General features: G+C 50.3%; 1 protein-coding gene across 1 annotated transcript in view; it reads left to right on the top strand.

Annotated features, from left to right (window-relative positions):
* Positions 1–13,109: 13,109 nt before the first annotated feature.
* Positions 13,110–25,540, top strand: part of LOC116425695 (zinc finger protein rotund) — a 229,993-nt gene continuing 217,562 nt past the window's right edge. The window contains exons 1-2 of the mRNA XM_076373514.1: positions 13,110–13,891; positions 13,988–14,883. Of these exons, the coding sequence (XP_076229629.1) occupies positions 14,707–14,883 (177 nt within the window). The 5' untranslated portion in view covers positions 13,110–13,891; positions 13,988–14,706. The remainder of the gene's footprint in view (positions 13,892–13,987; positions 14,884–25,540) is intronic.

The raw sequence follows: 25,540 nt of genomic DNA, 5'->3' as shown, positions 1-25,540 counted from the left end.
AATAAGCGATCGATTATCGGCCGCCCGGCTCGATCCGCTGCGACAGATGTCCGGCAGCGGCGACTTTCTCCCAGCCCGATCCCCGATTGAAATCGAAATCGATGGAATCGGAGCGGCCCGGGATGCCGGCTCCCACGTTGTCATACTGCATCGGCATCCAATTAACGCGCGAATCGTCTAGTAGGATTTGTCAACGGTACCGCGAACGGATGTTTCGATTACTTTGGTAAACGTTCGTATTGCTGATTATGTGGCATTATTCTTTGGCGCATCGTGAACATCGATCTTGTCGATCGAGAGTGAGATCGCAGATCTGCCGTGGATCGTCCAGAGTCCCGATCAGGTGTCGCTGATGATCGCACTCGGAAACATTAGCCGAAAAGGAGAATTCCACGAGGGAACAGCGGCCCCGTCCCAGAGGAAGCTAGGATCCTTTATTTTTCGGCAATTTCGAGATAAATGGTCGGGTGTCTTGACGGGGGCCCATTATAATGACATTAGCGGGGTCTCGGCGGGGTGCACGGGAAAGGGAAACGCGGCAGTCGATTTCGTCCGGGCTTCATAAATTTCTTCCCGACGCCGTGGTGCGTTTGTTCCCGTTTCCGCGGCGCGCGGGATGTTTCTAATGCTCGAGGAATCCTTCGCTGGCGGGATGAACTCTCGATCCAGATGGGTCGGATACTACCATGGGTTGAAAGGTTATATTTACCCTCGACATTGACAGTAAACCCTTTTACCAATGTTTCACCATGTTCCAGTCAGATTCACTAAATATCAAAGTCATTGTTCCTAACTGTTATACAACAGATTAATACAATTGATCGTTAAAACGTTAAAACAATCGTCAAACCACTGGCAATCGCTAATTCGTAGATGCAGCAAAGTGCATCTCGTGATCCCTAATAAACGAACCAACAACAAAACATTAGGGAAACTTTTCTATTGGACGAAGCCTCGATCAAGCGTCGCTCCGAATTATCCGCGGCAGAAAGGTGGGACGGATAGAAAAGGGAGACGCAGGGAGCCGAGGGAGCGTCTCCAGAGTTTTTCGTGGCGGCGGCCCCGGGTCTTGACAGTGGAATTGGGAGGAATTAAAAACGAAGCGAAATAAAGGCAAAAGGCAGAGCGACGAGGAGACGCGCTTTGCCGGGTGCTTTGTGATGTTCCCAGAGGCCGCCCCCTCCCACTTGTTTCACCCAGCCCCTTCGTTTCTCTCTCTCTCTCCCTCTTTCTTCTTCTTCGTGTCTCAGTCCCTCTTTCCGCTGTCCCTTTTCGTCGTTGCGTTCAGCCTCGGGTCCTGCGTACGTTCATGCAGCGAGGAACTAATTTGAGTCGAGTGCTAGCCGTCCCTCGCACGGCAAAAACTAATCACCCCCGTGCGCGTTCCCTCTTAACGTCGATTACCATTTCTAATTCGCCTATCGTGAATTAATACGTCGATTCCGCGGGACTCGCCGCGTCCCTCTCGACCATCTCCCCTTGCGGATTCCCGGTTTCCACGGGTTCATATCAATATGGAGGGATTCTTGGATCCCGATCTTCGTTCCCGTCGCTAATAGATAGACTTTTTTCCCACTGGATGCGCGCGGTGTCCAGTGGAACCTCGAGGTCCTTTCGTTCCTTGGAATTTTCGATCGGTTCATAATCTATTCTTTGCACACGTAGATAATCGTTCGACGGTTTTTGTCTTATCGGTAACGTGACCGAAGAGTGTATTGTGCTCGGAGACTTTTGTTACGGTTTCTTCGATTGAACGGGGTTGGAGTAAAAATTCGCGGAGAATAGTTCTCTAGGCAGGACCGTTTCAACGCTTCACGGTCCGTGGATGATTGATGACGGATCTCGCATAGCCGCGCTGATTTACGAAGCTGAATGGGCGAAGACGCGTCCCGTTTAAACCCGCTCGACGTAAAAACTAATAACCATAGAGCGATAAATTTTGCTTTCGATGTTCACTCTTTGTCCGACGTATTAAACTTCCGGCGAACGTACACCGTTTTCGACCGCGTTCTACGGTATAGACGACGATCGTTCGGAATGACAATTAGCGCGGGATTAAGCGGGCTTCGAGCGCCGTTGTTATTAAATCTAACCCTAAGGAGAGACACGCGGCTGCTAATGGCTCGCGAAGTGAAACCGGCGAGCGTTCCGCGCTTAATTAATTGATCGGTGACCTCGTTATGCACCGTTGCAACGAATAATTCGACCGTCAGACGGTGAACGGTGCGTTCGATCGTGGAACTGCTCCGGAGGTGGGTGGAGTGGTTGGTCGGAGGGCCAGTATTAACGATAATTAGACAATTAATTCCTCGTCCCGGGCGAACGGAGGAGATCGCTCGACCGGCGACCGAGACATAGCCGACTATAAATTCACCAATTATCGCTCTAACGCGTAATTGGGCCCGATCTTCCGCCTGGAACTTTGTGGGAAAGCAGTCGACCGCGACATTGGCGCCAATTTACTGATTGTATTAACAGGCTAATTGGTCTTGCGTGGACGATCATCGCTCGACGATCGGCCTGGCGACGAATCGATCTCGCATCGTGTTTAAAACAATTAATCCACGATTTCATTCTCGTGTAATTCCAGCGAGAATCGAGTGTGACGGTCGGTGTATCTCCAAGTATTAGTTTCCGCAGCGAGGCATCGAGATATCGGAGACCACCTTCGCTGAAACGCGAGGCCTCCTCCAGGACTTTCCAGGAAGCCCTTTACTCCCGCCGAAACGTTTGTCCCCGAAATGCCGTGGATCTTTAAAGATCCCGTCCGAGCCCTTCCTAGACGACCGACCGATCGATGCATTCCACCGTCGATCCGTCGATGATGCTCGAATTCCTCGATCTGGTCCTAACAAAAATCACCGAGCAAACCCTCCACAGCCGCGTGCAAATTCAATTAGCGAACGGACCGTTCTGCCATCGAATTAACTCGAATCACAGTGTCCAATCGTCGGATAAACGAAAAGAAGCACACGGAATCGAACGAGAAACGAAGTTATTCCGTCGAATTTCCTCTTTCGCGAATTATTTAAAACAATCGCTTCGCTCGGCGGTGATCCACGGCTTCGCTCGATCTTTTAAAAAGGGAATCGGGAATCAGGTGGGGGAGTACACCGCTCGCGAGCCCGCGCATCGGCCTTAATCCCGGGGTTAGCCCAGACACCAGTTGAAGCCTGCACGGACGATTACATTCAAATTACACGAGGAACTCTCTGGTAAAGGGAAGCAAACGGGCGGGGTAGAGATAGAGCAAGATGGGAAGGGAAGAAAAAAAAGGAAAGCGAACGGAAAGGAGTAAAAAGAAAACAGTCTGAAAGTTCATCGACTGCGGGGCGTAACTCAGAAGCGCGATCCTGGCGCAGAGGTCGGACGTGGAAAAAAACGAAAGCGACAGAGACATCGTCGGAGTAGAAGAGAAAAAAATCGAAGCGGAGGCGCTTCGGCCGAGTGGAATAGAGGAAAAGGGAGAGAGGAACGCCGGGGAGAGAGAGACGGATAGAAAGGGTGTACCAAAACGAGCGAGCAGGAAGGAGAATGAAAAGATACGAAAAAAAGGAGCGGAGAAGGAATGAAAGAAACGGACGGAGAAAAGACGAAATCGTTTCGCGGAGGCGAACAGTAGCAGTATCCTTTCAACCCGGAGGAACCGCCCTCTCTCCTTTCCGCCCTCGGTCCTCGCTGCACCCCTCTTTTTTCCGCGGCGAGGCGGGCCGAGTGGCTCGGAAGCCTTCTTAAATTCATCCTTGCCTTGGCCGGGGCTGTAAAAGCTCGCGCGCGGGTGCTTTACGAGTGTGAATAGACGGCCGTCCAATTATGCGGCTTAATTTAAATGGGATAATTGCGTCGAGAGAGAGAAGAAGGCCCGGTCTCGGCCCCGGCCACGGCCCCGGACCGGCGTTATGCCTCGCGTGGATATTTCCCGCGCGTGTGTTGTCGGCGCAGCCCGAGCCGCGTGCGTGCATGCGTGCGTGTGCAACGTGGCCGGCCAGCGTGGGGTGTGTTTTACACGACGATCGGCAAATGTACGTGTAATTGGATCGCTCTCGGGAAATATTCATTCGGTTTAACAGCGGTCCGGGGAGCGCAGTTCGCGCTCACTACGCCGCCGCGTATTTATTTTAACGGGTTTCTTTCTCGCGCTCCCATCGCCTAAGGACCCTCCCTCGCCACCTACTGGCATCTTCTCCGTCGCTCCTCCGCCGAGCCTTTTATTGCTATTCAAATGATGAGGCTCGAATGAATGATTTGCCGGCCGAGCCCGTTTGTTTGGCTCGGAGTCCTCTCTCTCTCTCTCTGCCTCTCTCTCTCTCTCTCTCTCCCTCTCTCTCTCTTTCTCTTTCTCTCTCTCTCCTACCGTTCGTTTTGCTCGCGCGAAGCTTGAAACACGATCGCGCGGAGGTTAATGGTAACGATACGGGAATGCGAAGCGCCTCTCCGAAAGCCACCGTCGCATTTTTTCGCTTCGGAAACTGGGGTTGTGTTCGATTGCAGGGATTTATTAGCGTCTCGCGGTTGACCGAAAGAGTATTCCATTGTCTTGGTTGATTTGGACGAGTCGAAGGAATTGGAGCTTCGACGGGGTCGAACAGACCGATCCTCTCTGAATCGGTTCGCCGTGAATGAAAGGTGGCTTCCAGGTAGCGGCGGACTAGGTGTCAATAACACCTAACGGTATTGGCGGGCGCACGAGCCACGGATTTAAAGTTGGTCATCGGTTTCTTGTTTTCACTGCTCTGCGCCTGTCCCTCTCTATCCCGCGGAGGCGTAGGAGGCTCCTACCTCCTCTTCCCCGTCGGTTTTTGCTTCCGCGGCGAGGAAACCCGAGCCACGGATGTTACGAATTGAATTTTCACGCTGTTCCTCGGATTCGAACGGTCTCGGTGCGCGTTTTTGAACTCGTTTTTCGGTCGGGCCGCGTGTTCATTCCAAGTCTACGGACTTAGACGTGAGTTTTAGTCGAACCTCTCAGGAAATAGCGTAAGATGATCAATCGTTTTTCGGAGGAAAGAAAAGATGACGAAAGGAGTGCGCTAAGTTCGAGGGTAGCCACGGAATGATAGAGACGGAGGAGAACGGGAGCGATAATTCTATCGGGCGACGCGTCGGTTTCGCGTGCACCGGTCGAAGGGGGAAATTAAGCACAGTCATATTCGCAATTAGAACGCGCGGCCTAAGTTCGCTCGTTTGCGGATTGTGCCGTGTAATCTCTCGTGGCCCTTTCCGCTGTCCTCCACCCCTCGCGCCGAGGAATCCCCTTTTCCCGTGACTCGGGATTTTTCGCGTTCTAGAGACGATCGTTAAGCGAGTTATCAGTGTTCCGTCCCGGGAATCCCCGGGTTTCTTGAGTTATTCGGGGATGATCGGTGAGATTCGCGGAGCTTCGAACTTGGTTCGATCGAATTTCCATGCGGAAACTGTTCGATCGCCTCCATTTCGAAGTCGACGACACGTTAAAGTCTTCGAGCGATCGCAAGGTGGAATCTTAACGATTTCAGCTCGCGGCGATGCGTTTCGATGATCACCCGAGGCCGATTTTCTAAGGAAGGGATTAATTGGTTCGCGAAGGTATTTAAGAGCGCGGTTGGACGCCGCGGATCCATCGATCGGCGTCGAAACGGTACTCCGCGCGCTGCGCCGCGCCGGCCGGCAGCGAGTCCGTTGACTCCCGGCGTCTTTCCGGCCTCCAGGTAAGCCGACGACTTTGAACTCCGCGCGCCGAAGAAAATTCCATTTCCCTCTATGGGAAACCGCTCGTCGAATCGCTGTGCTGTAATTAGCACCGGGTGTATATGGGAGCAGGAAAAGGCCCGTAGAAGCTGGAGATCGCCACGTCGATAGCCGAGGTGAACATGTTCGAAACGAAGTCGCCTATCGTCGACGCAGCGTCTTCTTCCCCTTTATCGTGCGCCTTAATTAAACATGGAAAATGCCGAGTCGAAGATACGCTTTCGTAAATTTCTTACGGTGAAATCGATACAGATTGGTAAATCTTACGACGACGAAGAAGACGGTGCATCTTCACCTTTCGTCGAAGATTTCGAGAGCACGCGCGAGGAATTCCTGAAATTACGTCAGTAGATATCATCGACGGGACTTCTTTCTTCTCTTAATCGATCGTCTTCGATCGAGCAATTCTCGATGGTTGGAAAGGGTTCGAGGGGGTGAGTAGGGGGAAATGGCCGAGGGCGATCTCAGTGGCCCTTTCTCCTCCTAAAATGCCACCGCGAGTTTTTTTCACCCTGCGGACTTCTTTAGAATACTCGGTCCCCGGGATTACTTAAGGGCTGGCTGGATGCGATTCCGCGCGTATCCTTTCAGAATTTTAGTTCCAATTCCAGTTGCCGCAAAAGGACGAGGAATGTGCGAGGGTAAAGTCAATGTCTACCTGGAGACAGCCGCTCGGAACGCCGCGCGCGGCATCCTAATTTTATTTCGGACCGTTTTCAGCTCATTTCGGCCCGGGGAGCCGCGCGACTGTGTCCGGTCGTTAAGGGCTCTCTTACGCGTCTGTCGCTAATTTCACCTTCGAATTCGTCTCACGGTGCTGCCGGGTTACCGGGGATTTCAGCCGCGGCTCCGTTTCATTCCGCAATTACCGCGGGAGTACGCTCGGAAGGGGTACTTCAATTCTGTGCTTGAAAATTCTTCAAAGGAACCTGCTGCTCAACGTCCACTCCCAAGAAAGTAGCCGCGGAAATCGATAAAATTCAAACCTCGAGCATCGAAACGATGAAATTCTAAGTGTCCTAGAACCGAACGATCACCGTACATCTCGAGGATTTCGAAATCACTCAGCCAACCGGTCAATTAACCATCAGAATTCGAAACAACCTTATCACGGATCAAACCCTGGCATTCCTCGGGGGTGGGGTCGCCGCAAAAACCGTGGCGGCGAACTATCCTCTCCGAAACAGCGTCCAAAAACGGCAGAACGGTCGGTGCAGCGCGCCTCCCTCTCGTGATGCCCGCCTCCAACCCCCTTTTAAAACATTCAAGCTCCTTCAGAAATGATGAAACCCTCGGTACCGGGCGGAGGGAGGGAAGCGTCAGGAAAAAAGGAAGAGCGCCGGATGAGGATCCTGGATTCAGCGACACCCTGCCGAGCGGCCGGTGGCCGGGACGTGGGGGAGAGAGTCGGGGAGGCGGTGATGGCGGCATCGGAGGGCTGGAGGGACCTGGAAGTCAACCCTCGGGCGGGGTTGCCCATCGGTGCAGAGGACTAGCTGGCCTCCGGAGTCCCGAAGCGGCTCCTGTCTGGCTCCTTTTCGTGCCTTTCCTCTCTCGTCCACCTTCGGGGCTCCTTCCTCGGCTTGCTTTCCACCTCCTGGAGGGGGTCAGCATTTTTTCAGACCTCGCGGCGGCGATGGGTGGAAACCAGGCAGCTCCGTTCTCGACCAATGGAGACGGAGCAGCCGGTTACGCCTCTGAGTGCGCCGACCGAGGCAGCCTTCCTCATCCACCTCGCCGGTCGCTTGCTCGCTCGCTGCTCTCTCTTGGCCCTCTCTTCTCGCTCCTTCTCCGTCTCGCCGTCAACCCCCGCGCCTCCACATCCTTTCCTTCCTCTATCGATCCTCTTCGTCCCGCTCAGACGGCCGGCAGTCGCGTTTCCTACTCGCTCCTCCGCGACTTCGTTCAGCGTCGCCTTCGCTAGATTCTCTTCCAGCTTCGACCCTTTTTCGATAATTCAAACCCTTGTGCTCGTCTTCGACGAATCACCAAGCTCTTCCCCTTTGGCCACCGGTGTTGCACCCTTTTTCGGCCCACCGAAACCGCGATGCACTTCGGTCGTTGGGTGATAACGATATTTTGTCGCGAACAACTTTTGCGCAGCTTTCCGCTGCGTCGCTTCGAATCGAGGCGTTCCCTTTGTCCTCTCTTCCCGAGGGAAATGCTTTTTCCCTTCCCGTCAACCCTTTGTTCTAGTTGCGTCTAAGGAAATCTTGGTTGCGGATGCAACGGAAGCCGGGGGATGCTTGAATTTCTTTCCACCCCGAGTTTTGTTGCATTACCAACCGAACGCTGTGGTTTTTGGGTACTGTGGCTGCCAAGATTTCTGCAGTATGATTGAACGAAGAATTCCTGATCGAAAATCCTGGTAAACTGAAAGTATGAAGAATCTCCAGCGACGTCCCGCGGGAATCCCCGGTTCGCGGGGATTTATCACCGACACCAGTGAATTTATCGGTAACAGCGAGTTTCCAAAAAACGAGTCCCCGATTGATGTCCGCATCAACTGCAGAAATCATGGATATTTCTCGGGGCGTCGATTTCTACGGTCTCCCCATTATTCAGCCTCAAAATCAACATCAGTGCCGGGAACCGTCCCCTACCCGGGACTAGCACCCCGAGCAACGAGCTGCAGCTGCACAGGTGTGGCAGCATCGACCCTTCCTCCACCCCTTGGTGGAGGGGGGAAGGTTTCATGATGGCAGTGAGGTGCGCATGGCCGCTTTTCATGCAGCGGACCTGCAGGAGCACGGTTCCTCGGAAGGACCAACCCCTCGCGCGAAGGGGTGCGGCCGGCCGTCCTGGTCCAAACCTCGAGTCTACGGATCTACTACGGAACCCCCCGTCGCGTGTTTCCCGTCTTCCTCGCGGCACGAAAGCCGCGGAAACGAGTTTTAATTAATCACGAGTCCTCCGGCCCTTGCGCCATCTGCGAAGGATCCTCCCGCGCGCAGTACCACGAGACCCGGGCAAAAAGGAATCCTCCAACGAGGACCGAATCTATGGCCCCGTTTTTCTTCCGCCCCGGTTTTCCTCTTGCGACCGAGCCGCCTCGAGCACTCCCGCCCTAGAATCGTTTTCCGTAGCTCAAAGGTAATTGGGAATTGGCTCGTCTCGAACTCAATTGTCTGAACTCGACGATCAGATGCTGCTGATCAGGAATTTGAAGCGTTTGAATGTTTGCTGAGGATCATTAGACTTTTCAGATTTTTATTTCTTTGATGTTTCATCATTGAGAAATAACCTGAGGGTCCATGAGAATTTTAAACATCAGATTCATCGATTACTTCCTGGGGTTCCAGAATCTTAGTACAGTTTGTAATTGGAGAAAGGTACAAATTTTCAGCTTCGGTTTCTGTTTTCACGTGCATTTGAGAATCTAATTGCCGGTAGTAGACATAGAAAATTCATCCCCGAAGCGGCTTATAAAATGGTGAACACGTCGATGTACACGATCAACGGAAATACCTCCATTTTCCTCGCGACACAGAGAACCGTGGGAAGAGAGAGATCCTCGTAGGAGGATCGAACCGCGATGGACCTCCGGTATACCTAGAGGGATGATGTAACGAGGTGCGCATGTTCCCGGGGTGGGTGCACGCCCTCTCGTGCAATTTCATTTTCTAAATGAGCAACCCAACCCTCTGGGAGGAATGGGGTGTGTACCGGCCTCTCGCCATCGCTTACAATCGAAACTGCATATCCATTTAATTAATTATGCATGGGTTCCGCGGCGACCGGGGCCGCAGATCACCGTTATCAACGGTTCGTGGCTTTGCCAGGGGTCGGGAAAAAATGGGCGGCGTGCGTGCGAAGTGCCTGCTATCCCCGCGAAATATTCCCGTGGAATCGTAATCGAATAATCAAGGAACGCCCTTTTCTGCCGAAACGGGAGTTCCAGGGGGCGGCGAATAATCCAATAAGACCGCCAGGTAACGCTGAAGAATGAAGAAAGAAAGAAGGGTTCGGAAAGGTATCTTGTTGCTTCGGGGAAAAAGAATTCCTCCTGTTTCTTCGGAGCCTTCTTTCCGGGGACGAAGAAAACTGCCCGAGCATCTAGGCAAAGAGAACCGGGACAAGAAATAACTTAGCTGGAAAAGTTTATCGATGTCTAACCCTGACCTGAGCCAATGACACGGGAATGTCGTCTATTTCCCTTCCAACATGGCGAGCCCTTTTCGAGGATCGGTTCGAACAGTCTCCACCGATCTTCCTTTCCATCCTCTTGCCGCTCTCCTCTCTCTCTCCTCTCTCTCTCTCTCTCTCCTCTCCGGATTCGTTTCTCATTAATCTCCGTCTCCACCCTTTTGCTCTGTTTCAAGATTTCTTGTTACCCGGCCGGCCGCCTCTTTCGCCCTCCCTTGCTCTTCCCCTCCCGTCGGTGGCAACATGGCCGACCAGACCGACCAACGAGCACCATCCGGACGATTCGTCCCGGGATTTTTCAAATTTCGCCCGGCTCGTCCGGTCGATTGGTCGGTGAAAACCGGCGCGGAAGATGGCCGCGATCCTGGACCAACTCGCTCGATCAATGCCGACGATGGTTTCCAGGGTTTCGCGGAGAGGTTTCCTCCGCTGCGTGGGACTCATGACGGGAATATGAATTCTCGGGCGCGTCGGTGTGCCTTCCATTTTGAAATTCCTCGTTGCTCTTTCTCCTAAACGTATCAGGTATATCAACCTCCTATTTCTTCTTGGACTTCTTCAGCTGCTGCTTCAGTTAGGTCTGTGTCTACCGAATTTTATCGCGTGTATCTTCTTATCTTCAGTATCTGTAGCATCGAAAGAGGTTCCGAAATACCGGATGACTTCCTTCGTTTCCGTCGATTGATGATGTTCCCAATGGTCCCGGAAGCAATTCAACTCTGCATCACGGCGGTAGCGTTTCGTAAAGGGTCGCGGTGGAAGCCAAAAAAGAACAGGTGTCGAAAAAATGGTCTGTTGAAGAGCTAGATGCGGCGGCCAGCCGGGTCTGTCGGTCTGTTGGTCGTTCTCGTCGCGGAGCCAGCGACAGAAAACAAAAAAGCGCCCCTCTCCTTTCTTCGAGGATGGCCTTGAACTTCGAGGGAGTCTCTCGCTGGCCGAAAAACCGTGTCGCAGTTTTTCCTTCGGGCAGCAACGACGCCGCCGGCAGCTCTACGAGCACGAATCACCGGGCGAAACGGCTCTTCTTACAGGCTACTTGTTAGGTAGCTCAGAAGGTGGGACAAACTCCCCCTTGAACCTAACCAGCCACCCCCTCGCGTCTTCTTCTGCTTGGTCCCGCGACTTGGCGATAAGATTTGTGGTTATAGCTTGTTTTTGGAGCACGCGACGGGGGTCGTCGACGACCGCGAGATTCGCCTAGGTCCTTTCGACGAGCTCCGAAGAATTTCTGAAACGGTTGGTTCAGGGTGTGCTAGGGATTCTAAAGTCGGCGCACTTCAAACTGATACTGTTAGGCAAAAAGCGAAGAAATTTGGACGGGTTGGAACCTTGCGGAGACTGTAGACTCGTGTGTCCTTATGAGACAGTTGGCAACTGTGGGAATGAATAGGGGTGCAAACAGTGTATCGAAAATGTTTATTAAATTTATGCAAGATTCTCTGTATTGTTGCAAAATTTTAAATGTAATTGCGAGAACCTGTAAGGATATATCTTCTAACCTTCGCACTGTACTTCTTCTTTTTCCAGGGTTCATTGGATCCACCCCGAATTTCCTTCAATAGAACTGACCTATAAAACAGCTGCGACATTAACTGCGGACACTTAAGAAAGTGGAACATCTTTAGTCTAGTGACCCTGTAACCGTGACCATCAACCCCCTTCTGGTCTGCCTCCACCCTTGGCGATAAGATTTGTGGTTATAGCTCTTTTCTGGACCACGCCGCGGGGGTCGATGACGTCGCTTCCTGCTGGATGCCTTTTTATCGCCATACAGACCAGAGGGACGTTTAAGGTTCAAGTTTAAAAATCACGGTCGCAAAGGTTGCGAATTAAACGGAAACGATCGTTCGAGGTTACACTTTTTATTCTATTTTATTCTATTTTTATCCAGTTACGTTAATTTCTTGTCTGTTATTATACTCCGCGTAAACACGGAAGGAAGTTGAGTGTTCTTCGGGTTCTTCGGAGACGCTCGAAACTGTGAATAATTGACGAATGACGAGCGGAAGACAAACGAGACCAGATTAGTTCGGGAGATATTTCTGTGTACGCGTCCACCGACCCCTCGTCTCGATGGGGTGACTTTTTATCCTAGGGACCGTTTTTTCCCTTCCTACGAAGAAATTCCCCAGGAATTCGTGGACCGTTTCAGGGGCGGCTTTTTGCATGATGCTTCGCGATGCTCGTGACCTTTTCCAACCTATTCCTTGACGCGACTGCCAGCGTGAAATTAAGTTGAACCGGGTCAGTGTTCACCAAACCGAACAACCTTTGCTCGCTCAGAATGGTTTTTCCTGTGGCGTGTTATTTGCTTAAATAATACATCAAAACAAGTTCTTCCAATAATTCAGTCATCTATATCGTTTACTAGACGTTCAGAATTAATTCTTCAAACGAAAACTAGTAAGAACTTTCTCTTTCAGGTAACAAATTTAATTAATAGAGCTCCTTTTCGATACACTTGAGTCAAATATTCAACCCCAATAGATTCCTGACTATTTCCTGAATGTGTTTCGTACACATTGACGTAAAATACATTCTAAACCACAATCCACAAACCATAAGATCCATTTACCGCGAGAAAAGCAAAATACGATAGTTAGAACAGAAACTCCAGAAAATAAAGTAAGGAAGTCGGTTCTCATTGCGGAGAACGTTCCAGCCACCAATCATCAAACTTCTTCTCATCGGCTCACTAATGAAACTCAACTTTGAACAACCGATCCGGCAGCGGTTTCAAAAAACCAATCAAAATTCAATCACTCGCCATAAATACAATCCTCTTCTTACTCATAGATCTTACTCCCTTCTTACTAAATTTCTTTTCCATTCCACCTTCGCGATTACTTCAATTAACCCACCGGCTATCGGCAATACTTCGCCGAACCCTGTGTAATTGCCGATCTTCCACAATTATCCTCCGCTCGTTCACCTCCGTTCCCTCCCCCGCGAGCCGGTCGCACGTCGCCGGTTTTATTATCTTTCTAATTGCTTCATTATCGTCATCATTATTAATAAAATTATATAAATAATCCGGCAAGAGTGAGAAGGACGGGATCCCGGGTAAAAGGAGAAGGGGTTCCTGAACAGAGACAGAAATCCAGAAGAAAACCCGCCCGCCTCCCCACCCTCGCCATCGCTCCCTCCGCGTTGCCTCGTTACCCCCACTGCCGGGCGCGCGCGCCACGAGCAGGCCGCGATGTATCCGCGCGGAGAGAATCCGATCGCGGCCGAGTGGGTCCGAGCACGGCCGAACGGTTGTTCGAATCGCGACTCCCGCGTCAGTGCTGAAACCGCGTCCGCGGTCCACGGTTCACGATTTCCGGGCCCCGTCGGTTCTGTTTTTTCCTCACCTTTGGACACGTCGAGGCAAAAAAAAAACACCACGAGACCGGGAAAAAGGCGGGGGCAGAGTCGAGGAAGAGGAAGACGATCAAGGGCCAGGTCGTCCCGTCGAAGAGGAAAGGCGTCGTCACGCGAGATCACCGCGGCGAGAGGGGATCGAGGAAGGAACCGTCAAGGCGCGATCGACCGCGCGGGATATATCTCAGCGACGAGCGTGTTCGAAAAGGCACCAGCGATTTTCCGAGCTGGCACGGTTTTCGCGCCACTTCTCCTCGCCGGTTAAGATGGCCGCGGTCGCGTCACCGTCGTCCCCGCGGACCTGTTCGTCCGCGTCGCGCTAGTGAAACGTCAAACGTACACAGAGACCGGCGGCCGGCCCGTATAGGTTATTTATTATGCGACCGGTCGTCGCCGGCGTCGCTGCATGGCGCGCGTACACGGTGGAGGTTATCTCGACGACCCGTTGGTAGCCGAGCCAGGTGTTGTCCGAGAGCGGATCGTTCGAGGGATTTCATCGGCAGGGGACACGGACGGGGTCATGGAACCCACGCGGAACGTCTTCTGCCGTGGCGTCGAGTAGAGGAGCGGACCGAAGTGAGCCGGCGAGGCGTGCGATGACAGTGAACGGCGCGGTCGACAGGGACAGAGGACCGCGGACTCGTGGACCATCGAAGTAAGTCGAAGTTGGTGCCGCAAGTTACGAACGGAGTGCAATCACGCGTGTGCAATACAGATATTTAGCGTACGGAATTATATTGTACGGTTCTAGGAACACGTTAACTGTTACCCAGGAGAGAGACAGACTTGAGTCGCTCGCGGGGTTGGGGGGGGGGACAAAAACAGCGGGAATAATCTAGTCAAATGAGAGACGCAGACGGAGCGAGAGGTAGAGGGAGAGAGAGAGAGAGAGAGAAGGAGGAAAGACGAGACGAGACGAGGAGAGTCTATTTTCAAATAGAAACTGTATTATCGTCGAGGGACTAAAGCTAGAAGGTCGCGGCCACGGGGGAAACACAACACGGGAGATGTGTGTTCACCCTTGACGCTGTCTCCGTGAGGACGCGGCTTGTTTACTTTTAGCACCGGGTATACCTTTAGCCGATTTGTATACGTGGTGGCGCGTGCCGGCGTTACACCACGCTAGTCGAACGTATCAGACGTACGTTCTCATCGGTACGGTCCGAATCCTTGTGTTCCGGTTGTGAAATGCGTTGGAAACGGGACGACGCTGTCGAGCACGCGGTGAACATCATTTAGGGGATACCGGGTTATCCCTTTGTATTAAGAGTTAGGACGATTTAGGAGCGGTCTTAAAGACCCCGTAGGGCTGTGCGACGGAAGTGAACCCAGTGACGTCATCGGGCCGACCTAGCACCCCGGGACCGTTTACGATTTCTCGAGTACGACTCGGCCGGGTCAGTGGTTCTTTTATTCCTAGAGGGGATAGATTCGTCGGAGTGACTTTGTCGGGGGTTGGTTCAGTGAAGTATGTATCCGTGGTACCGGGACAGCGTCGCGGCGGCGGCGGCCGCGGGACTCGGGGGCCCCGTCGGAGTCGTTGGTTCCGGGTTCTGCTCCACCGGACCAGGACAAGCTGGCACCACCATCAAGACCGAGAGCGGATATTCGGATTGCATGCTGGCCCTCGACTACGTGCAGAGTAAGGTGAGTCAGGAGAAACCACGCTTTTTTCGCCGCATTTTTCTCTAGGCCCGCTCTTTCGGGGGCCAAAGGCTTGGACCTGAGGGCTGGGGATCGGGATCGCTCTGGGCTGTTGGGTAGCCGGTGCCTTCACTTGTTTAGGGGGAGGGGTTGGAAATGTTTGGGAATTGAGGGATATGTTATGCACTTTAAGTTTAGATTGTTTATATTTTAATTGTAATGGTAATTATCATTTAGTAGTCGTGTTGGGTTCTGGACTCTTGAGATTGGAGACTTAGAGGATATTGGTTGATTTTGGTTGAGATTGAAAGTGTAACGATGCCTTCACTTGTTTAGAGGGGGAGGAATTGAGAATGTCTAGGAATTGAAGAATACGCGATGCACTTTAAGTTTAGGTTGTTTAAATGTTAATTGTAATGTTCATTATTATTTAGTAGTTATATCGGCTTCTCTGTTGAGATTGGAGACTTTAGAGTTGGAGGATGTTGATAAATTTTTGTTAAGATAGAAATTGTAACAATGCCTTCATTTGTTTAGAAGGCAAAGGATTGAGAATGTTTAGGAATTGAAGAATAAGTGGTGTATTTTAAGTTTAGATTGTTTATATTTTAATTATAATGTTAATTATAATATATAATTGTAGTTTAGTAGCCGTGTTGGGTTCTGGACTCTTGAGATCTAGGACTTCACAGTTAGAGGATATTGGTAGATTTTGGTTGAGATTGAAAGTGTAACGATGTTCGCGAGGTGTGATGGTTGAAATTGTTTGCAATTGTAGAGAGGTAGAGACATAGGTTTCCGTGGAATGTAAATGTGTTGGGTAAAAAGATTGGGGTTCGAAGAAGAGGGTAAATTGTGGGATTAACGTTACTCTATAGATTGTAGAAATCATTTTTTCTTGTTTTAACATGTATCTTGCAAACGGTGATCTTTTTTAACGGAGCGATCCGTATCCGACGCTCGAAAGGTTTGCCGTTTATAAGCGGTCATGTATGACAGAAAATCAAAACTGCTGGGCTATTGGGTTTGTATTATGCAATGGTGGGTTTTGTACAAGATTATGAATGAAATGCCCCCTTTTTTGGTTTTCTCGTGGACGTAGTAATTCACGCGGTCCGTTTTTGCCGGCCATACTTTTGGAGCACGGTTTTTAGTGGCGCAAAGAAGTCACTTCACGCTTCTTCAGGCTGCTCCTCTTTTAAATATAGCCGTGGAAGCTAATACTGAATTATTAATCGATCAAACTGTCCGTTAATTATTCGTCCAATCTAATAACTTTAACGTTAAGGTTTGCTTCTTTAACGTCGGTTTCCAATTAAGGAAAGACTATATTTTACAGACTGCTAATAATAGCATTATCATTCGATCTATCACAGTATTATCAGCGACTATATTATCGCGAGTCTATAAATATTCTATCAGCTCAATCGAGGCGTGCGTTTCGCATCGCTCATTCATTTTAATTCGACTATGTTCCTTAGACTTCGTAGTTTTTAATAACACCCAACAGTATTCCTCGCGTTACATCGTTTCCAAATTGTATCACGATGTACGTAAAAAGGCAGACCGTTCGCCATCAAAACACGTCTGTTTATCTGCTGTCCACCATTTTTTTCTTTAACCTTTGCTAGACACTGATCCGACAGCCTTTCGTCGATCGTTTCAAAACAGCTTCGTTCTAGCCGCGAATAAACCCGTCTAGGTTTCGAGTTTTTCCTGGAAACTCCCGCGTTTAGAGAGAGAAAAAAAAGAGACTATACTCTCCGATTCCAGTTGTGTCGCGGCGGAAACCGCGTCTCATTTTTCTCGCTATTCGTCAACGCGACGTTGTTTCTCGGTAGCGAATCCTCATACCAAAGCGCTGACATAATTGCGGAGAAACGAAGGGCAGCGGCAAGTCGCGATACACATTTTTATGAAAAAGGAAAATCCTTTCGTCGACGAAGCTGGCTAGAAAGTTTTCCACTAGTCCGTCAGCCTTGACACAAGCTGTTCCATTAAATATTACTCATTCGTAGAAAACTAATCTCTCGAATACAATGTTCATCTCATAAAGTGCCTCGCAACGTTTAGTAATTTAAATTTCTTGCCAGGAACAATTTGTAAAAGACAGAGGGTCTCGTTCTGGGTATAGAAACATCGGTGTTCTATGATTAACGAGAACGATACCGTAAGAAACACTTTTACCCCGGTCATCGTAGAAGATCGCCCTTAGTAAATCAAACATAATTAGAAAACCGATGAGCATTTTCTTAATTGGAGTACGAAGTCGCCGTTAAATCACCGAGCCAGCTTACCGAGACGTTCGTTGATTAATCGCGGACTGTAGGTGCATCCCCGAAGAAACCGAGTTGCATTTCTGCGTTTCATCGGCGCACCGTCACGAAATTTATTCGAGCGACGACTGATTTGATTAATCGGTTCGATTTATATTGAACGAGGTAGAGATCGTATCCTGCGGATTAGCATGAGACGCCGACTTTTCATTAGGAACTGTTACGATTCCTTCGATGATTCCGGTGCTCGATCAATCTCGCTTCTGTTTCCATTTCTCGTCGCACCGTGAGAAAAAGAAACGAAAAACACGCGGAGCAAAACGGACTCTCGGTCGATCCTTTTTGTGCCGTTCGTCTTGCTCGCGAATTATGCTCGCGGAGACAATAACGGCGTTATGCGTCTCCGAAGACGAAGATTAATATCGAGATTATCACGCGTTAGCAGCGAACCTGCCGCGTCGGAAGTTAATCGCCGGACATTCATCGCGTTGAACGGAGTTCCGCGTGTTATTTGCATCTCCACCGGGGATGAATTATCGCGGCGTTTCAGTAATTAATGTCTGACAATACAGGAACTGGACGGGGATAGCGTGAAATGCGGTTCGATTAACGTTGATAGAGTGCCCCTTCGCTTCGTTGTCCCTCGATCCGCTCGTCTCTTCAATTAGAAGGCACTCCCTGTTAGAAGACTTCACTTCTTTAAGATTCTAATTAATTAATTCACTCCTTCACTTACGAGAAAAGACCGTGTTCCTTTGGATATAAAGCGTTAGGGATCTAACGAAGTCTAAACGGGACAAGAAGCGAACAACACGAATCCAGGATATAAGTAATAAGAAGATACCGAGGTAGAAATTATAATGATTCAAACGGAACTCGATGTAACAATACCCAAGACGAATTACCCAAAGAATTGCCCCACGAATTTCTCCGTGAAGCAACTGCAATGCGGGAGCACGGAACCACAATGAACAGTCATGGACGTAACAGGACAGTTTCAAAATGCATCGTGGCAATCGTTTGAACAGAAAATACCGCGACGAAAGAATTTCCACCGTGAAAACCGCCGCGCAGTCGCCACAGTGTCTACCAATTATCCGAGCAACTTCCTCCTCTGCTCGATTCCGTGAAATTCACGAGAGGAAGGAAAGAAAGAGGGAATTCATTGGAAAAAAAAAGGAACGGTGGGAGTTCATTAGAAAAAAAAGAAAGGTGGGCGGGACGGTAACCGAGCATCGTTCACGGATGAGGTGGTGGTTCTATCCCCGCCGCGTTTGTATCGCGATCCGGCAACTTTGTAATTAATCGTTGCGCCGATCCGATCGCCGCGCTCCTTTTCTTTTTTCTCCCGGTCTCGATCGGCCCCTCTCGCCACGTGGCGAGAAAAACGGCCGGAATCGGCTCCGCGAGGCTCCGCGCTGCGCGGCGCGCAAGAAAATAATCCGAAGTGTCAACCTGTGAAAATGATTTGCTGGTAAAAAGTCGCGAATGCTTCGCGGGACGCGGCCGGGTCTCGCAGCGAGAGCGAGCGAGCGGGAACCTCTCGGAGAACGGTTTTTGAAACTAGCTGACCGAGCTAGAAAGCGGGGATTTTTTCGCGATTTTTTGCCGCGCTGGAATGTAACGGTGTCCGCCACGATCGTGGAAATCGATTGGCAGCGGATCGCCGATCTCTGCGCCACGGTTCTCCTCGGTCGATCGATAACGCGTTAACAGGCCAAACGGCAGCAGCAGCAGCGGCACGACGGCGTCGGCCTCGCCAGTGTTCCCCGCGCTTTTCGTTTCCCTCGTCGCGTTTTATTTATCGTTTCAATTTGTCGGCCGTTCGTGGCAAAAATCGCGGATCAATCGGTGTGAGAACCTGGACGCCGCGCGGAGGGAGAGAGAGAGAGAGAGAGAGAGAGAGTGAATCAAGGTGTGGCGTGACGAGAGATATCGCGTAATAGGTGTTCTCTGTCCTGTTCGTCGGCGGAAGGTTGTCCGAAGGCACTTTTATCTTAGCGCGAAATGATAATTAGCCGAGGCGTTAATGGCGGCGTAACGCGCGCGCGCGCGGTCTTTACCGGTTAACGACCACGATTAAACGTAACATCGACGACTTTGTGGCCACCGGCGATTAAGATCCCGTATCGATCATAATAATTTGCGGCAATTAGTCACCCAGATGGAAATAATCGCGGTGGATAGACAGTTACGGCGTCGTTTGTTTCCAGGCTTTTCTTTCGCGGATGGCAGCGTCGTGTTACGGCCGCGTTGCGTTCCTCTTTCGCCTCCTTTTTTTTCGTCCGTCTCTATCGCGCCCGTTTTCTTGCGCCGCTCCACTGATCGAACAACGTTTCAATTAACCGCGGAGAATGGAAAAAAACACGCCGCCGCAGGTTGCTTCTATTTTTCCCTTTTATCTTACTTTGGTTTTTTTTTTCGTCTTTCCTTTTCGTTCGAGTCGGACACAGGAAGCTGCGAGAGCGAACTACAAAAAACGGGACAATGTGATAGCCGTAAACGATGCTTCTCCTCGGCCAGCGGAAAAAAGGGGCTTAATGGCGCGTGTGTCGCTACTTTCGATGGAAAGGAATGGTTTCTTGCCCGTAGACAGGCTTTCGATGATTACAGCTTGCGCTAAATTGTTAAGTAGGCATCGGTTGTTAACTCGTTATGTCGCTAAAAGCGGTGTTATCGGGACCATTGAGGCAATTTTGTCCGGAGATTCTGCTGGAAAAAACGATACTCGCGTTATTTTTGAATTCCACGGAGACGATGCGGTGGGGAAAATTAGAAAATTCAATGGAAGCGGGTGAAATCTTTATTTAAAGTTCTTACGAAATTGCTGAACTAGTTACAAACTAGTCTTTCGTGCATCGCGTTGCACTCCGACTTCCTTTTCCTTGTAGCAACGCGTTGCCCCGTTCTATCCGTCGATTTCCTCGTTGCGTGTCCTCGTTGCGTATTTTCGCGATTTGGTAATCTTCTCACGGTCTGACAAAGGACTTCCATTTCTACATCCTTTTACTTGCATCGTTGACTCGGTCTCAAACGGTTGTACGCTGAAATCTGAAGAAAATTAAGGTACGCGGAACATGAAACGGTGTCAGAGGATTCCAAAGAAGTTTCCAAAATGATTAAAAAGATAATTGAACCGTCGAGGATCGTGTCCAGCGTTCGAAAGCCGGTGAAGCGCGAGGTATTTCGAAGCGATGAGTTTTTGAAGTTTTTCGGTCTCGAAGCGGAACGCTGAGCGCGGCAAGGAGGAAACTGTGAAAGAAGGCGTCCGGCAAAAAATGGGCGAAGTTTACGGTGCACGGATTTGCCAAGCGCGGCGAGTAATTGAATAAAGGCGACGAGATGAACCCCCGGTATCCCCATGTTGCAACGTGTAATTGCCACGGTAGTTAGCGGAGCACCTCTTTTAATTATGTATATTGTGTGTACACACGCCGCGGTGGAGTTTTCTGCGCTCGTTTCGGGGTTCGGCGGCTGTTTCCCTTCTGCTTGCACGGCCGGTAGCGATTACGCGAACCGCGGAGATGAATTTAATGCGGACGATTACTTGGAAAACGCGATGACAGAAGATTATGAGAATAATTGCGGTGTAACGTGCGCGCACGCGGGTCATAAGGCCGTGACTAATTGCCCTGCTTACGGGCAATCGTTCCCCTGATCTGAGGTCAACCAGGGATTCCCATATTCTTATGGTAATCGGGGATATCGATAGCCGAGCCGTGCCGCTCCGCGACTTTTAGCCACGACTTTTTTATTCGACCCTGTTCATTCTTCTACGTCTGATCCTTGCCTCTGATGGCTTATGCTACTTTCAAGCCTTTTATCCGTAAAGGATCTTAGAAAGGAAACGTTGAAACTTCTTTATCGAATTTCCACTGCAATATTATTTCGCGAAACAATGTTTCTTCGGTTGTCGGAAGTTTGAAAAAACTTGGATCTCTTGGATATCTAACGATCGACATTCTTATTTAAAAGTCCGACGGGTTTGATTCTTATAGAGAGTGAATAAACTATAAACAAAGTTAGGATAGATTTGGTGTTTCGTTGGACGTTGAATCGAAAGTCTTTTCTGTCATCGTTCGTTCGCGATATTCCCGAGAGCGCATGGCGCGAATTCTGCCCGGGATTTCTTACCTGTCGGCGGGAACGCGGACGGAGGAGAGGGCTCGGTAACGACCGAACGAAAGAGAACTTCATTGGCTCCTCGGGAGGACTGACTGACAAAAAGTCCTCTGAAAGTGCAACGTGCAACCAATTTCCCCTTCGTCCTGTCTCACCACTTTTCCGTTCGGCGGCCGTAAGCGTTGATCGTTGCCGGTACCACGGACCGGAAAGCTCGACATTAGTCGCCGCTTTTTACTGGACTTTTCGTCTTCCCCTGGAGCAGTTTCCATTTTATCGCGTTCGAACTTTAAGGGAAAATTTCTTTTTCCTTCGGTGCATTAACGTTAAGTTCAAACTTGTCCGGTTGCTTCTCTAAAATTACATTGTTCATGTTTGATAACTGTCGTCTTTCGAAATTAAAGATTAGAATAAATGAAGTTTGATTTTCTTTCGGACCGTTCAACATTGTTGGAACTGATGTCGACGACCTTCCCTCGAAGGCAGAAAACTCGTGGGACCGCGGTCACGGGACGCCGCGAAAGGAAATTAAGGGATCCGTGCCGCGTTCATTAATTCTCATAAATCTGAATGAAATTAACTGGCCGTGTTGATTTTTCCGCTCGGGAAAGCCCCGTCGGCTCCTCAGACGGGTATGATGGCGGGGGAATGCGGCTCGTTTAACTAATTGTAAGAAAAACATTGTGTACGGCCGCGCGGTTGCGAGCACGCGGAAGAGGATTCCGCTTTCCGAGCGAAAATCCGCTTCGCGTGTACCGCGATGAAATTCTGCCAGTTTTTTCTCCGATGAGGATTAATTTTTTGGTCGTACGCTCCTTCATTTAGGTTTTCCTTGGAGCTGATTTTAATTTCATTGGCGAAAAGTCACCGGAGAGTTGCGGTACCTAATAAATTCATCGAAACGAAAGGTGGTAGAATTTATTTAGCACAAATAAGAATGAGAATGAACATACCGTTTGAAGAATATTTGAGTGAAAAACGTGTGCTCGTTAAGGATTTTGCTTTAGTAAAAGTCGAGCGATAAATATTGATATTCCGGTCGCGCGTTCGATTGTTCTTCTTCGGTCGCATTCGCGTGGATTCCGTTGACGTTAATCGGGCTGAAAATGTTCGTGATGGAGGGGACACGCGTCGAGTAAAAGGACAGACGTGTCGTAGGCGTTAAAACACGAGTCGGGCGTGCAGGCTGTTCGATTTTCAAGTTGAAGGCGGCCATTGGTGGCCGGGAGGCCGTAAAAGGCCGCTCCCGGGCCCGGCCGGCTTTCCAAATTTGGTGGCCACGAGGCCCTTTTTGCCCGGTCTGTCGCAAAAATGGCCGTGAGGCGACGCGACGCACGCTCCTCCCTCGTCGCGAGCCACGGTTAAGTTCAAGGCGCGCGATTTTTATCCCTTTCCCGTGTGAGCGCGAGTTTTCTAGCCGCCGGACACGGATATCGACACCGGAATCGATCAATTTTCTCGATTGATGCGTTTGTCGACTTCGATCTGTTTTTTATTAACGCGAAGTCAAAGTTCACGTTTGCATAATAACATCGGCAATATTTACGTAATGACATTTATGAAAAATACTCGATTTTTCTTTCAAAAGATCCGAGTTAGTCGAAGGCTTTCTTTTCCGACGATAGGGGTTGAAACACCCTTAATTTCGACTTTGCGGAACAAGCAGTTGTCTTTTTCTTCTTCTTCCCTCATCTGCAATCGCTGTAATCGTATATTAAGAAATCACCCTCAATTTTCATCCCTGAACTTTCACTTCCGCGCGAAGAAGACAATCTTCACCTCCAGTGTACTCAAAAAATCAATTGCACCCAAAGCAATCTATTAAAACCTCCATCCAGCGTGCGTCAATAAAATATCAACCAGCTCGATGTCGTATAAAGTTACCCCATCCCGCGGATCATTCGAAACGTCTCGAAGAAGACAAAGTGTCCGATCGATTAACGACGGTACGTATTCGGGAATGCAAAGCTATCGAAGTCTCCGGGTGTACGAAGAGCGATGGCGATCGAGTCTCCGCGAGAATAAGAGAAACCCGAATGACGATGAACACGATGACGAGGGAGCGAGAAGGAGAGGGTTGACTGTAGGTAGTGGTAGGAATGGAAGGGTGGTCGGGGGAAAAAGGAAAAGGTGGACGGAAGGAAAGAGAGGAAAGTGAGGTCGGAGCGTGCGCGTCGTTGACTGGAGGACGCCTCTCGTGCTCTCTTTCCCTCCCACTCGCGTTCCCATTCGCCTGTCTTCGTCACTCCCTCTCTGCGGCCGCGGTGACGCCGATTCACCGGCAGCACAGGTAGCACGTCCTCCGATCGGTGGGCGTGAACGCAGGTGCGCGTGGGTGGGGGAGGCGTGGTGAACCGTTCCGATTGGCCGGCGGACCTGGCGAGACCTAACCCAGACCGGAAGTGGGGCCGAGTCCGCGGCTACGTAGAGGGGCGGAGGGGCAGCCGCCGCGGCTCCTCCGTTCGAGGCAAAAACGATATCGCATCTCGCGCGCAGCCCCGCAAAAAGCTGCCAGGTGGCATTTCGCCTTACCTTCAGGGTTACTGCCTCCTGCACGCGAACACACGACAGCGAAACGCGCACCGGATACCCCGGGTGCGCGACTCTCCCGGCTACCGGACGCCAAGGGGGAGGATTCTTCTTTTTTCTCCCTCTCTCTCCCTCGTTCTTTTCCTTTTCCTTCGTTTTTTCCGCTCGTATCGCGGATGGCTAGGAACGGTCGAGCGAGAAGGGAGGCGGTCGCCTCGCAGGAGAAGACAGGGCGGAGAGGGTTGGGGGTGGAGACCCGGCGAAAGACGTCAGGTGTAATGGAAAGGACAGCCGAGGTCGGAGTGGGTGGGTCCGGTTAATTTGAGGGCACGGACGCGCGGGCTTTTCTTCGTTTGATCGAGCTGTTCCGGTCGGTTCTTTGCTGCATGATTTTTGAGGGAAGCGCCGTGCGTGATTGTTCGAGAGTTTGGGAGTTCGCTGATGATTGAATTGCTTTGAGTCTGTTATTCGCTATGCTGATGAAGTGGATTTCATTTTTTACCGAAAGAGCATGTTGTCGTTGAGGTAGAGTAAATTAGGTACGTTGTTACGTAATTTCGGTTACTTTACAAATGGACGTTTCCGATTTTCACGTTGATTTTCAACCATATTTCGTTGTCTAACTACAAACCATATTTACCATCGGTTGGCTGACTAAATTCCACTCGCAACGAAATTCCCGCACGCTATTAGACACGGGCCATTATCGTTTCCACGAATGGCGTTATAAATTCCGAACAATGGCTGCCCGCGAAGCGCGGGTTAAATTTCTAATCTTCATATATGGAAATCAGTTTTCTATTTCGAGAACCACATTATCGAGACCACGTACGCGCGAACGGACTCTCATCTAATTAACCCCCGCAACGCCGTCAATTTAAGTCGTTCGTTTTCCGGAACGATAACTCATTTCTACGGAAAGCTGTTAATTTGTTAACCGTGAACGACTAGGCAACGTAGCGTCTACTCTTCCGTGCCCTTTTACTTAACTGTTTTCCTTAGAATTATTCAATTTCATTTCGTCATAGCACCTAGTTCTTGCATATCCTCATGAAATCTTCACAAATTCGCTTCAACCTCCATCTCTCGAACACTTAAGTCTCCTTGCATATTCAAAACCACAAGTCAGGTTGAACAAAAGCGAGCAACGACCGCTAACGCAAGAATTAACAAGCTTCCGATTCACAAGATTCAATTACAAAATCGAACGCCGCAAACTTTGTAGGTGAATCCGCGAGAAACAAAAGGGTACCCTGAAAAAGGGCGACTGGAGGAAGACTCCTAGTCGGAAAACCAGTTTAATGCCCTCGCGACGAAACGAATCGACTAAATTTCCCAGCGAGGCAATAAATATCGCGTCGCGAACAATTCGAGAAACGTGTTTCCCTTATCCGCGGTCTCGTGCAAAGTTTTAATTGGATCGAACGCGAGAAAGAGAGAAATGCGCCGCGAACAGGAGTGGGACGGCGAGGCGGCGAGGTTGCGTTCACTCGTTATTACGAAAAAGAAACGCACGACGCGGCGGGGCCCGGTGGTGTGGGTGAGATGAGGAGAGGCGATATTCCGCGTGCATTCCGGCGTCGACGCCGGAGTCTAGGATTGATGGACGGAAACGCGGGAAGAATGGCAGAGCGGAGTCGTCGTCGTCGTTGCCGGTCTTTTCTGGGGTCGTTGACAGTCGGACAGATGCGTGGATCGCAGGGCCGTAGAAAGAATTTTAACTATTCTCCGGG

Source organism: Nomia melanderi, chromosome 14 (genome assembly GCF_051020985.1).
Source record: "Nomia melanderi isolate GNS246 chromosome 14, iyNomMela1, whole genome shotgun sequence".
Lineage (NCBI taxonomy): Eukaryota > Metazoa > Arthropoda > Insecta > Hymenoptera > Halictidae > Nomia > Nomia melanderi.
Note: the sequence above shows the minus strand (reverse complement) of the source record. Positions and strands in the feature narration are given on the sequence as shown.